Source organism: Phyllostomus hastatus, unplaced genomic scaffold, assembly GCF_019186645.2.
Source record: "Phyllostomus hastatus isolate PE091 unplaced genomic scaffold, TTU_PhHast_1.1 phas_scaffold_501, whole genome shotgun sequence".
NCBI classification, from domain to species: Eukaryota; Metazoa; Chordata; class Mammalia; order Chiroptera; family Phyllostomidae; genus Phyllostomus; species Phyllostomus hastatus.
Window position 1 is genome coordinate 16,976,331 of NW_025334033.1, and position 15,175 is coordinate 16,991,505.

The 15,175-nt window shown below is 35.4% G+C and overlaps 1 protein-coding gene across 2 annotated transcripts in view; it reads right to left on the reverse strand.

The window, feature by feature from the left end:
* The window catches only part of SPPL2A (signal peptide peptidase like 2A), a 46,763-nt gene that overhangs the window by 12,553 nt on the left and 19,035 nt on the right, over positions 1-15,175 (reverse strand). Inside the window, exons 6-13 of one of the 2 annotated variants that reach the window (XM_045823634.1) lie at positions 12,942-13,093; positions 9,363-9,459; positions 8,843-8,944; positions 7,829-7,910; positions 7,231-7,305; positions 2,429-2,485; positions 2,182-2,235; positions 1,657-1,759 (exon numbers count right to left, since the gene is read on the reverse strand). In XM_045823634.1, the coding sequence (XP_045679590.1) occupies positions 1,657-1,759; positions 2,182-2,235; positions 2,429-2,485; positions 7,231-7,305; positions 7,829-7,910; positions 8,843-8,944; positions 9,363-9,459; positions 12,942-13,093 (722 nt within the window). The remainder of the gene's footprint in view (positions 1-1,656; positions 1,760-2,181; positions 2,236-2,428; positions 2,486-7,230; positions 7,306-7,828; positions 7,911-8,842; positions 8,945-9,362; positions 9,460-12,941; positions 13,094-15,175) is intronic. The other variant, XM_045823635.1, reaches the window with a different exon arrangement.

The following is a 15,175-nucleotide window of genomic DNA, read 5'->3' on the forward strand; positions in this document are numbered from 1 at the left end:
TAAGATTTGTTGTGTGGTCTAACATATACTCTAGAAAATGTTCCATGTACACTTGAAATGTAAGTATACGTGTTCTGCTGTTACTGGTTGTAATGTTCTGTGTCTGTTCGATTCATTTAGTTTTTAAATGTACCATCTAGAAAAATGTATTAAAAGAACATCAGGAAGGCAATTTCAAATTGTGATCAAAGTCTCCCTTTCTAGTAGAATAAAATGAGTTGGAGCTTTAATATAAAGAGCTCGAATAAAAATTTCATATAAGCTCTCATTTGTAAAAAATGCAAGTATGCAAAAATAACCCATTTTATTACCTCTTTTAAAAACCTTGTTGACCTCTACAAAGAAGTTGTTTCAGATTATATTTACTAATTAAACACTGTTATGAATCAGTTAGAATGATATTTAACTATTTAAGAATCATCAAATAACTACTATTTTTATTAGTTGTTTGAAGTAACTAATGTATTATTTTTATCAGTAGTTTGGTCCCTACATAACGAATCAAATAAGTTCCTTGATAGTTCCTTGTTATTTTTACTATATTTCCTGTTTAATCACATTTCTACATGTTTAAAAAATGTTACTTCCTTTCCCCAAATTATAATTTAGCTTTTAGAATTAAGTCATGTATTGTCCAAAACTTTACTCTTTGGAAAAATATTTGAGATGTTTTGACATTTACCTCAAGAATGCAATATTTATATATCCCCCCGCCCCCAATTCAGTGCTAAGTGCTACATACAGGATTTTATACAGTACTTGGTGTGACACTGGTAAAATTGTGGATAAATCTAAATAAAGGTGTTTAAGAAATCTTAAGGTTTCTCAATAGAATGCTCTTCCTACTTTATCAGTTATGTGAATGGAAGAGACTCACTGAAATAAGACTATTGCTATGCTGGACTTTGCCACAGTGACTCAAAAGGCAACACACTGTTAAATTTTCTCTCTGCCTGGCTTTACTATGTAAATGAAAAGTTGTTTTTCTTCTTCAGAGGAGGCGGCAGTACTCTTTACCGATGCACAGGCAGGTGATATACCCAGGGAGACAGTAAGTGAGGAAGGACAAAGTGTCAGCTGATTGAGAAATATTAATTACTTCTAAACTATATTATTAATGGGCTAGGATTAAGTCTAATCTACAGGTAACCCAGTGAAGAAAATAACATGGAACTGCAGTAACTGTCAGAGAAGACATGTTAGGAGAAGGATCTACCACACACTGTATATTGTTTTGTGTAAAAGGGCTCTGTCAGGTGGTGTTTACGATGTTCCCCCTCTAAACCACTTCCCCTAAAACACAATTATTCTTTTAAAATAGAAGTGACAAGAACTGTAATACATTGATTATTATTAAATTCAACTTTTGAAAGGGGTTTTGATATATATTATACTTTCTTAAGGAAGGTCAAACTGATCCTAATTGCTTCCTCTTAAGACACATTTGAGCCGTGGAAGATATACTTTGGTTGTAACACACTGGGCTTTGTCTTCTAATATTCAAAAAGCTTTTTCCTTTCTTTGTCACTAATCCCAGCTCTAGTGATAGCCAGAAATACTTCAAACAGAGTAGGTAACTTTTAACAGATACTATACATTTGACAAATTTCAATGATCAGTATATTTTTACTGAAATTGTTACAAACAATTGCTTACCTGGTACAATAATGTCTCCAAAACCCAATATGGAAACAGGCATGAGGCATACACTCATTACTGAAAAATAGGCCAGCTTTGGTACTTTGATGACTACTGGTAACTGTAAATATTTAAAAAAAAAGGGGGACACCAATAAACATCATAGGAATCTTTACCTGTATCTTCTAGAAAGGGAAGGATTAATATTAGAATAATTGTTTTAACATTTTAAAATTGACATTTAGAAGAACTTGAAATAAGAGAATATAAACTAAACACATATAGACTGAGTACACAGAAAACTTGAAAAAAAAGTTTTGGAAAAATAAAACACATGTAGGGGTAACTATTAATGCTAGTATCCCCACATCTAACCTTTTTTCCCTTTTTAGCAAAAATAGGACTCAGGCTTTGAAACGGATATTTTTTTGGGGGGGAGAGTGCAATCTGGATTTTTTCCCCAAAGAAGAATCTTGTCTCAGAGGGTATAATTTAAAGTCCAATGAATATATCCTTACTTAGCCAATGAAATACAATCCTTACTTTCTCATGGGGAGCTGAGGGCTGAGCAGTGGCTTCCACCAAGTTTCCATCATTCTAGGATGAAACCCAAGTCAATAGGTGTTTAATAGTTTAGAATAACTAAGAAAAGGGCTATATTTTGTGAGAAAAACGTTTTACAATACCTTAACATGCACTACATGACCAATGACTTACACAGGGAGGCAAATAATTAACTGGACACACATACACACACTGGCAGCCATTTCTGTTTAACGGCCATCGCTACCTTTTCGTTATTCCCAAAGGGTCCAGCGGCAAGTTCAACCATGATACTCTCGCCATTCTAGAATAGAGAAGAAAGAGGAGAGGAATTGTCCAATCATTTAAAGGAAACAATCTGCCCATATTTAAGAATGATTTGGCCCCATGGCTTATGGCCTACTATAAACTGATAAAAAATGTGCCATAAACTGCTTTTTTCCTAAAACGGTCTGTGTAGATAGCAAGAACTGGAGTCATCTAAAACAGAATCCACCTAGCACACTGTTCCACTCTACGAGAACTCAGCAATTTTCAGAAACTGACAGATAAACCACACACAGCTTATTCAAGTGAAGCTTTGAGCACTGATCTGTATTGACAATATCTAGCATTTCTAATGGGCTATAAATGTTTGTGCTTTTAGTTATGTCATAAGCTGCGTGTCCTTAGTCACTTTCAGCAATAACAATTAATAGGGACACAAGATATACTAAGTTTTCCAATATTTAGATTTGTAATACATCTGGGTAACTTTATTTGAATAAATATACATCTGACCTCTGGCTACTCACCACAATGACAAAACAATGAAGTCAAACCTGAGGAGACCCAGCCCTAAGGAACTCGAGAAGCTTCTACAGACTAACTCCTGTCCAATGTCAGCCCTGCCTGCTGTTCTGTCCCAATCAAAATATTAACCTTAGCTGAATTTCCTCCCTTGTGTCTGGCTCAGGCTTTTTTATGTGGGCTGTGAGGGGTTCACTAAAAAGTTCCTTCCTGACCACAGCTAAGTCTGTTGTGGAAAGGGGAAACATTTTCAGGTAGCAAGCTTCACATCATGATAAATATAGCACCGGGACAGGTAGTGGGAAGATAAATAAATGCTGAATTTTAGGAAAATTTGATTTACTAACTAATATTTTACATGTGGGTGGGGTGCATAAGGGAAATCACTGGAGTGTTTTTAAGAGGACTTCACTGACACCTGAGCTAAGTAGAAAGAAGGATGCAATCACTGGCTACAGAAATCTTTTCATGTTAAGCTTCAGGTTACTGAAGGGTTAAGTTACAGAAGTTTAGGAAAATAAATATTGAATACAGTTCTTTACAGAGAACTCCCATCATGTGATTCAATTTTCAGATGAAGACTTTGGTTTGTTTTCTAATTGTTATTTAAAACATTTAACTAAAGACCATCACTGATATTATCTCATACATTCAAAGATATCTGAGTAACTATTATTTGCAAAATACTACACCAAAACAATAGTGGGTGAAATAAAAATGAAGATAAGCTCTAACTGCCTGTACTCATAGCCACTGGCCCTGCCAACTCCAAAAGTTACTAATACCATGGTCAAGAACATGTTTAGAATGTCTGATGCTTTTTAAAATTTTCTTTTGGAGAGAGGGAAGGGAGAGAGAAAGACAGGGAGAGAAACATTGATGTGAGAGAGAACTGTCAACTGATTGCCTTCTATAAGCGCCCCAACAGGGAGTTGAGCCAGTGACTTTTTGGTTTGCAGGAAAGATGCCCAACCAACTGAGCCATATCAGCCAGGACTAGAATGTCTAATATTTAAATCTTGACATTTTCCATAAAATGGAGCAAAAATAGCCTCTCAAGAAATGGTGTTGGGAGATGTGGACAGATACATGCAAAAAAATGAAACTTAATCACCAACTTACACCATACACAAAAACAAATCCAAGGTAGATAAAAGACTTAAATATAAGTCCTAACACCATAGAAGTCCTAGAGGAAAACATTGGCAGGAAAATCTCAGACATTCCATGCAGCAACATCTTCACAGATATGTCCCCTAAAGCAAGGGACATAAAGGAAAAAATAAACAAATGGGACTACATCAAATTAAAAAACTTCTGCATGGCTAAAGAAAACAGCATTAAAATGAAAAGAGAGTCAACCATATAGGAAAACATATTTGCCAATTACACCTCAGACAAGGGCTTGATCTCCAAAATATATAAAGAACTCACACAACTCCACTCCAGGAAGACAAAAAACCCAAATATAAAATGGGCAAAAGACTTGAACAGACACTTCTCCAAGGAGGACATACAGAGGGTCCAGAGATACATGAAAAGATGCTCAGCATCACTAGCCATCAAAGATGGCTAAAAACCACAATGAGATACCACTTCACACCAGTCAGAATGGCCATCATAAACAAAGCAACAAACAAGTGTTGGAGAGGTTGTGGAGAAAAGGGGACCCTGGTGCACTGTTGGTGGGACTGCAGACTGGTACAACCACTATGGAAAGCAGTATGGAACTTCCTCAGAAAACTAAAAATGGAACTGCCATCTGACCCAGCAATTCTACTGCTGGGATTATACCCTAAGAGCCCTGAAACACCAATCCAAAAGAACCTACGCACCCAATGTTCACAGCAGCACAATTTACAATAGCCAAGTGCTGGAAGCAACCTAAGTGCCCATCAGCAAATAAGTGGATCAAAAAACTATGGTACATTTACACAATGGAATTCTATGCAGCAGAGAGAAAGAAGGAGCTCCTACCCTTTGCAACAGCATGGATGGAACTGGAAAGCATTATGCTAAGTGAAATAAGCCAGGTGGTGAGGGAAAATACCATATGATCTCACCTTTAACTGGAACATAATCAACAAAAGAAAAAAGCAAACAAAATATAACCAGAGACATTGAAATTAAGAACAATCTAACAATAGCCAGAGGGGAGGGGGGAGGGGACAGTGGGAAGAAGGGTTTTCAGGAACTACTATAAAGGACACACGGACAAAATCAAGGGGGAGGGTGGAAGCAAGGGAGAGAGGTGGGTTCAGAGGGGGTGGGGGGTGAGGAGAAAATGGAGACAACTGTAACTGAACAAACAATAAAATAATTTAAATTAAAAAAATAAAAAAATCTCGACATTTTCGATGAGAACCACAAAAATCAGAAATTATGTATCTGATTTTCACTTTGAGTTACCTACTAAAAGTAAGGTCTATACCCTCAATAAAAACAAACCAGAATGCGAAGACTGAGTTAAAGTAAACCTGTAACAGAGAACAGAACAAAGAGCACTTCAATTTCTTCTACCTGATCAGATTGCTGGAAGTCCATTCCTAGTCAGTGGGAACTAAGATGGAAAAACAGAAGATGCCTAATTCCCTAAGTGCAAAAGGAAGAAAGAGAGCTCAAAGACATCTTTATTATTATCCTACACCTTTAAGATTTTAAAATGTTTTTATGGGTAAGAATTAGAAATTGTTTGCTGGCAGACATGTTTGGCATTTAAAAAGTGAATCCAGTGTTAAAACAGAATGGAAAAATTATTTTAAAACAACAATTTAGCTACCGTTTATAGCTGAAGCCCCTGTAAACTATGTGTCACATGCCATGATAGTCTGTTGACCTATGACAATTGCTATGCAGAGAGAATGCTTTACTTTCATTATGAGATCTCTGATGGAGTGACTCACAGAAATATTTTATTGCACCAATATAAACTGATACAAGCTAAGATAACATTATTTAGAACTTTAAAAAATCCTTTAATAAGTTAACAATTTTTGTTATAACCTAATATTTTGTGATAATGTAACACTAATTCTGTGCTTTCATAGGGTTCTATTCTAAATGGAGTTAATGAGTCAAATGGCTCATCACCAAGGCACAGGAAAACGACTGGGCGCCCCAAATTTGGGGCAGTTAACTGCATTTGTTACCTAGTTGCAATTTTTGCTCCCCAGTGGGGCACATGCTTATGCTGTTATATTGTAGAAGTAAAGAGTTTACAGTGATTTCATAGATAGCCGTGGCTAAAGAATGGATAAAGAACTAATGGGAAAATAAAGTAGTGATTATATTAAATATTCAGTATGTGAGAGTGACAAAAGATAACGAGATGATAGAAAGTTACAAAGTAAGACACAAAATAAAATAGGGAAAGTGGGAGAAATAAACAATAATTAATAGATTTCTGAGGCAGGAATAGGGACAAGGCAGAAAAACTGTCTATGGTATGAGAGACTACTTCACTCAACCAACACCTCCCCCTTATTCTGAGAACTGCACCTTCATTTTGTTGAGGGGCTAGGGGCAGAGCTGAAAATTGAGACCTAGGAGCTGCCAGGTGCTATGACTCTAACCTCATGGGAAAAAATAGTCTGAGACAATAAACAAATGAACAGAGGTAGAAAAGGATCATATGTGGCCCTGTGTCTAATTTCTCCTGAGGCCAGACCCACGCTGGCCTCTCCACAGCCTAGAGAGAGATGGGACCTTTTCAGTATAGAGAGGATAAGTTGGGTTCTGTCAGTTGCAACCAAAAGAATTTTACTGATGGAAGAGGAATAATGAAATGCTAGTAATACTCCGCACAATGGATTAGGAATACTCCTGACTTGTCCGGAGTGAAAGGTTACAGAGCTACACTTCAGGGCTTCGGATTTCCATGGTGGTGCTCCTTCTTCCTCTCAGAGGAGGAATCCAGAAATGAAAGTAGCAATGAGACATTTTCATTATTTTTGCTGTCTATAGCACCTACAAAAAACATTTATTGTTTCACAATAAGAAAATTTACTTTAAAAAGGGTAGGAAGCAAATTTATGGACATTCTTGCATTCATACCAGTCAGGACACATGTTTTATTGCGCAGAATGGCTTAAAAGCTTGAAAATATATCCTATTAAAAGGCTAATTTCAATGACAAGTTTCTTAAGAATTAGAGAATTAAAACTCACTCAGGGATAAACATCTGCCAAACCAATCACCTAACAGCAGGTTTAAGATTCTCACGTTTTAGCATGTTTCTCACGGATTTCAAAAATATCATACCTTTGTGATGAATGGTGTTATGAAAACAAAAAACACATCATAGAGAAGGAGAAGGCCTAGAAGTATCACACATGACTGTTGAAAGAAACAAATTACAGGTCAAACTTCCCATATCTTATTTAAGAGATTGCTTTTCAAGTTATAAACAAACATGTGAGCATACATTTGAACACTATTTTTTAAAGCATTAATGGTTATTGCTATTTGTAGTTTTATTCTACAAATCACATTAAAACTTTTATCTTCTTTATCCCATTTGCTTTAAGAAACACATCAATCAAACAAATGTTCTTCCCTGATATTTAGCCCTGTAAGAATTTTATGAATTAGGCATATTATATAAATGATTAAAAACACTTTAGCTAGCAGTGGTTACTTGGGGCTGGAGTTTAGGTTTGACTGCAAAAGGGCATGATAGAGCTTTTGAAGACATGAGAAATGCTCTTTTACTTGACTGAGATGGTGGTTACAAAATTCCATATTAGTAAAATTTCAATAAACCTCACAGTTAAAATAGGTACATTATATAAAAAATTATACCTTAAAAAGTTATTTTATACAGAAAAATTATTTTAGCTAGCAGAGTAGTATATCTTACCTTGAAGTTAGGTAACTTCAGTGTTTTAATTAAATTCAGACAGAAAGCAATCCCCAAGATATCCTGTAAAATCCAAGCCCACCTAAAATCAAGAGAATTTACTGTATTATTGTTTTATCCAGTTATTTTAGATGGAACTTTAAAAGAGTAGATCACTAAAGTAATACTGTTCAATTATTATGATTTGACTACTCAATAATGAAGCATCAATCATAATAATAAAAAACCCTCTCATATTATCCATATTTAGTAATGTACTGTCCTAGTAGAATAATGAATACTACTATATTAAGACAAAGTGGAAAGACTACCTCAGACATATGAATATATATCAGACGTAAGGGCATATTTTTCTTTAATCTTTGAATTTGTCAGAAACTGGTATGCATAATGAGCCCTTGATTTATCATACCTGAAGCTGCCTAAGGGTGTATGAACTTTGTTCCAAATTTTAGGCCATTAAATCCATTGGGCTTTAATAATTTCATGAATAAACCATTAAATGAATTTAAATATATACTTTTTTCTGGTTGTCCTTCCTGCAAATGGATGATATGTCTATTTTCTTATATCTCCTTCTTTATTAAATGAGAGGTATTATACTCTAGCATATCATATTCTTTTGTGTTTTGTTTCTTTCACATAAAAATATATTCTTAAAATCACTGCATATCAATTCATAGAGATGGTCTTCATTCTTTATAGCTGCAGTGGACTCCACTGTGTGTCTATACCAGAACTAAGTACACTGTACTGTACTTTATTAAATGCTGAAATCTATTTCAGCTTAGATGTTTAAAACATGGTTCATATTTCCTCCTCTATATGACCTCAAATCCATTAGCACAAGATCTGCTTATTTAACAAGTAACTTTTTTTAAGATGATGGTGCCTTAGGATACAAAGCAAAGAAATTCCATAATAATCATTATTCCATAATAATGAATAACTATCAGGGAAAGACATAAAATAATCCATCCATGGGCTAAAAGCAAATACACCAAGTACTTATACCTATCTTCATTTCTAAACACGGCCCAAACAGCAGCTACTGCTATGCACAGTGCGGAGAGAAAAATAAGTCTCACTTCAATGCTTCTGTCACGACACACAATCCTATAAAAACAAACAAACAAAACACACACAAAAAAACAGATGAAATAGTTTATGCTGCAGATGAAATAAAATACTCACTTAATATGAGAAAAGACAAATGTTAACCACAGTAACAACAAAACTACTGAAATACCAATTTAAGAGTCTTGATTTTAAGTACGACATAATAAAATAAATTAATAAAATGTTAACAGAACTTTCTGTGATGCTAGAAATGTTCCACATTTCTATACCGGAGGCACCAGCTACATGTGGCTAATGAATCTGAGGAACTGAATTTTAGTTTAATTTAATTTAAATTTAAATAGCCACATGTATAATGAAATGCACAGGTTTAAAATAAGACTCCTACTTTTTCTTGAATTGTTTTAAATTACAAATACCAATATTACAGGGATTCCTCATAAGAGATACATACGTGCATTGTCCATATGGTATTTTATGAATTAGTGCAGCAAGACAGTTGTATAGGCTCATTGCTGATGCGATGCAGAAAATTGCTATCATGACATAAACTAGAAAAAAACCAAGACACTAAATTACATGAGAACAGAAAAATGTAACAAGAAAATATTTACACAAGCAATATTAGTTCTTTAGATTTCTCATTGGATCATGATACTTCCAATTCACTGACTATGTTATAATCTGAATTGGTTACTAAACTGAAAATATTTAGATCTTGAGTTTTAAGAGTATTTTGTGTTGCTTTTCTTCCATTATACATTGGTAGCATTGCTTAAGGGGCTGAAGCTGGCTCTCTATTTACTATCATTCAATGATTCACACTGACATGTTTGTTAAAAGATTTCTATGAAGTGAGTTGCAGACAGTTATAAATATTTAACTTTAATGTAAGAGATGAAAGAATTAATAAATCATAAACATTAATAAATTATAAACATTTTTTTAAATGCAGCTTATGAATGAGAACTGACACCTTAGACATTAGCCATGCTATCTATATTTTCCAAAGGTAGAATTTATCTATACCTTGACCTATGGTAAAACCAAATCCATTTAAACAAACCTCTTTGTTATGATACAATACTAAGGCAGTTAAAATTGACAAGTGTTTTTCTATAGTACCTATACTTATTTGAATATTCTTTAAAATTATAAACATTTGATCTCTTTGTTGTTAAAATGGGGGAGATTACCGTATTCTAAAATAAAATAAAAATATTCATTTTTCTGAACTTAACCAAAATTTCACAATGAAAACAGAAATTTTACCTAAATTTTTCAAGTTTCACTCAACTGCAGAAAACTATAAATTGCAAGTAAGAAAGAGATCTAGAGACAGAAAATCAGAAAGTAATCTATGGCTACTTTACAACTGGTGACCTTGGACAAATTACTTCTTTAGTCCCTTGAGTCTCATTTTTAAAATGTGAAATGTAGTAATACCATTGTCGAGGTTACTGTGAGGATTTAGGTAAGTAAATATTGAATATACATAAGATGCTCAGAATAGTATCTGGCACATAATATGCTTTATATAAAACTGTTATTTGATGTTGTTTTTAAAATAAATTTTTTAGAGTGAGGGGAAGGGAGGGAGAAAGTGAGGGAGAGAAATGTTGATGTGAAACATTGATCGGCTGCCTCTTGCATGTACCCCAACCAGGGACTGAACCCATAACCTAAGCATGTGACCTTGACTAGGAATTGAATTGGTGACCTTTTGCTTTGCAGAATGATACCCAACCAACTGAATCACATCAGTCAAGGCTGATGTTATTTTAATCACTGGTTATATATGGTAATATGAACAGTAAGATCAAGAGTCAAGGATTGCCAACTTAAGTATGATAAGTCATTCACCAAAGGTCTCCAACACAAGTTTTAAAATAGTGGTGGAAATTAGGCTCTTGAGGCCCTACCAGATTTCAGGTTATCTCATTTAGTATCACATTATAGCTAAGAAAATGATTGGGCTTGGAGAAGCATATGGTTAACATAACTGTCTTTAGTTACTTCCTTGACCATGACAATCATAAAATGGTAAGCTGAATCCAAACAATTACATGCTAAATTGCTAGGATTCCCATTATTTAATCCCATTATTTAATACATTAAGAAAAGACAGCATATTTAGCTATAAAAAACCATTTGGAGGTGAAGTAAATCTTGCAATATCACATAAGATATTCTCAGAGTTATGGCCCTGGCCAGGTGGCTCAGTTGGTTAGAGATTCATCCCACACGCCGAGCTTGCAGTTTCAAGCACCAGTCAGGGCACTTACAAGAAGCAACCAATGAACGCATAAATAAATGGAGCAACAAATCGAAGTTCCTCTCTCTCTTCTTCCCCTCTCTAAATAAATAAATGAATTAAGTAAATGGCTAAGATAGATAGATATTCTGAAGAGTTATAATTAAATCCCATATTCTGGGATAACTTTGAGGTTTAATAATTTTTCTCCTACATCAAAAATTACATTTATAAACAGGGTCAACTTTTAAAATAGCAATCAGTTTAAGGAAGTATCACACCCAGAATTAAAACATGCTTTAGGACAGGGTACAAGAGTCTCTTAAAGATTTTATTCATCCATTTTTAGGGAGGGAAGGGGGGGGAGAGAGAGAGAGAGAGAGAAACATCAATGTACGGTTGCTGGGGGTTATGGCCTGCAACCCAGGAATGTACCCTGGCCGGGAATCGAACCTGGGACACTTTAGTTCCCAGCCTGTGCTTAATCCACTGAGCTACGCCAGCCAGGGCAAGAGTCTCTTTTTTCCTATCAACGACCACTTGATACTGACTGAAGGTCAGACAAAAACAATTGAAGGCTAGTAAAACAGAAAAATTAGCCATTCAGTGACAACATAATACAAGTAACACCCTAGAACTCACTTCACAGCAACAGACTGAAATATGAGTGATACTCAAAGAATGATTTTTTTCTAACTGGAAATATATGTCATAGGTCATATTTTTAAATTTCTGCCACAGGACAGCAAAAGTTGAATAACCTGAAACTAACCTTAGGACCTCAGTTTTCTAGTTCAGAAAATTATGCTAAGGTTCTTCAAGTAAGCGCTATAGCCTTTGGTGGCTTTTACAAAGGGTTTTTGCTAGTTTTCATGAGGCATATTCCCCTTTTGCCTGGACTTACCACCTCCTCTTTGTGCTGTACATTGGCCGGGATGTCAAATTTCCATCCTGTCTGATAATTCAGACGACTATCTAGGGGATGGACAAGCCATTATAGCTCCTACCCCTACCTACTTAAAGGAAGAAGTACCAGTTATTCTCTAGATAACAGGCATGTACCTGTGTGTCTTTAGGAGTATCGATAATCTGATCCTAACTGTTTATACAAATGAAATCAAATTCAAGTGATACATCTTGATTTGCAAACTGACAAAAGAATAAACTACACTTTGGAAGTAAGCAAAGGCCATAAATCAGTAATTTGAATAGTCGTCTATTTCATGTAACTAAATATAGGCCCCAGGAAGTCCTGCTCTTTAGATACTAGTCTGTCATGCTTTATCTGCAGAGAGGGAAATTTAGGAACCATAGCAGTTCTTTCAAGTCATCCATGAAGAAGTCTTCCAATCTCAAGACTATACATACATATATACAAACATATTTATTTATTTACTTTAATTCTCACGAGGATATGTTTAATAATTTTAGAGAGAGAAAAAGGGGGAGAGAGAGAAAACATTGGTGTGAGAAACATCATCAGTAGCCTCCTGCACGTACCCCGACCGGGAATCAAACTCACAAACTTGTTGTTCAGCATGACGCTCCAACCAACTGAGCCATGTGGCCAGGGCTCAAGACAGTATATTTTTAATCTGAATATTTTTTTTATTTCAGAGTAATGGGGACCTAACACTTCTAACAATTTAAAAAGTTAATACCACTTTTTAACTATTCACTTAAGTTTTCCAGGTAGAATGCCTTAAGGAAAAAGAAATCTGGCAAAGTAAGTGAAAGATTGTATGCTAAAAATACCAAATACAAAACATGACTTCTTACCCAACCATTTGTAGAAGAAATAAAGCAAGACCATCATAACACAGCAGATGACCACAAATGCTACAACTGTTAGAGGACTAAAAGTTAAATAGTCTTCCTTCTTTCTCCTCCTGTCACTGTCTTCAGTGTCTGCTATGGCCTTCATGTTTTCCCTAAACAAACACACACAAAACTTCAGCAAATCTCTTCCCAGTGCAATTATTTTTAAAATCAATTTTTAACACCAACTTAAATGTCATTGATTATAAAGTAAAACACTTAAAAAAAAACTGCACACCAAAGAGAAGTATTTAAGCCAGAAGTAAAAACTCTCTATTATTCTACCCTCCAGAGATAACGTTATTAGCCATTATCTTTGACACGGCCTTTTCTTCCTGGCGGCGAAATTGTTGAAATGGATGACATATATAAATAAATTGTTGTTTGTGGATGTTTATATCATCTAATTTGGAAATTCCAGTGAACGAATAAATAACTAATTCTTCTGACACTCTTAATATTATCAATTTACACACAGTACTTCTAAAATTAGCTTCTTTTAAATGGAAACACTAAATTATTCTTTCCATCAACTCAGTGTTTACCATAAGCTCATCAGTGTATTATGAACTCACAGGAATTTCAAGACATAGCTTTGTCCTACCTTGATTTAAGACAGCAAAATATTCTTTTAAGTCTTCCAATAATCCTTGCTAGGTCACACAGTTAATAAAAGGAGAGACTGAAGTTGAAGAGGAGTGAGCCACAAGTGCCCCTGACTGAGCAGTCTCTGTTCTGTCACCTTCTATCTCCTCCCAGGTATAGGAAGCCACTGCATACTTTTCCAGCTCCAATTTCATCAACGCTGGTCTACTAAACTCTGTTCCCTGTGTGCACTCCCTGACCCTTCTCATCAGGTCTCGGCTCAACACAAACTTTAGGTTAAAAAATTTATTTCTACCAAATTACACATTTACCAAACTGCTTATTTACCAACATGCCATTCTCTTATTAGAATACTGTCAACTGGGATTGGCCACCATATTAAGCACCTGTGACTTTAGGAAACCTACCTCTATTAAAGAAGGGAGAGAATTTGGGGAAAGACACACCAGTACCTCCTTGAAACTGTAGAGCTACAAGGTTATTAACATAAGTTTTAATAAAAGTGATACCCAAATGTGCCAACCTATGGTATCTGTCATTACAAATATATGTTTAAAGACGTTTTTATCAGAGTACACATGTAAGTCATAATAAAGAAAGATTTATGTATTTGTATTCAGTATAATAGAAAGCACCAGGCAATTTCTTGAAGAGAAACCGTATACTAGATTTATATCACACTAAAATACTTTTTTATACTCTTAAATTGCTCAAGAGTCACATGCAATAGTGGGGAAGCTAAGCTTTCTTCCATGTCATCTTGAGTTTACAAAGCTTGGGGACCAGTGGTCTCATCATAATAATAAGACTTGAAGTCTTTACTGAAAAGTCTTCATATGGAACCAAATCATCTTTCCCTTTTGCATAAGGGGCAACCTGTGTGGTTGCTGGCAAGGTAACTCTGGGTTATGAGGTCCTGTTCTGGCAAAACTTCCCTGTCCTAAGCTTTATTCTCTTTCCCCTTCCCTTTCGATCTTACTCTTTACATATGAAATGATGGTCCTTACGTTCTTAATAACCCTACTTCTCATGGAAATGTTTTTGTTTTATCACTGCTTCATATTCTCTTTCTTTTTATTTTTTTTAAAGATTTTTATTTATTTACTTTTTTTTTAGAGAGGGGAGGGAGGGAGAAAGAGAGAGAGGGAGAGAGAGAAACATCAATGTGCAGTTGCTGGGGGGTATGGCCTGCAACCCAGGAATGTACCCTGGCTGGGAATTGAACCTGGGACACTTTGGTTCCCAGCCCACGCTCAATCCACTGAGCTACGCCAGCCAGGGCCATATTCTCTTTCTTTATATTGTCACGTCCCTACCCCCAAACACAGACACTTTTTTCTATCTTTACCTTACTCTTAGACTCACCCACCTCAATTTTAAAATCCACAAGCTTACAGGTTAGGGACATCTCTCCCAACCTAGCTATCTAAGGCAACAAATTCTGTCTCTGCCTATCAAGATGTTTTATGAATAAAATAACTTACATGTACTCCTTTCCCATCTCCAGTTTTCCTGAGCAGCCTGCCCTGACGTGTATATAAAGCTTGCCTTGCTATCTCAAAGTGTGGTCCATGGGTCAGCAAAATCGA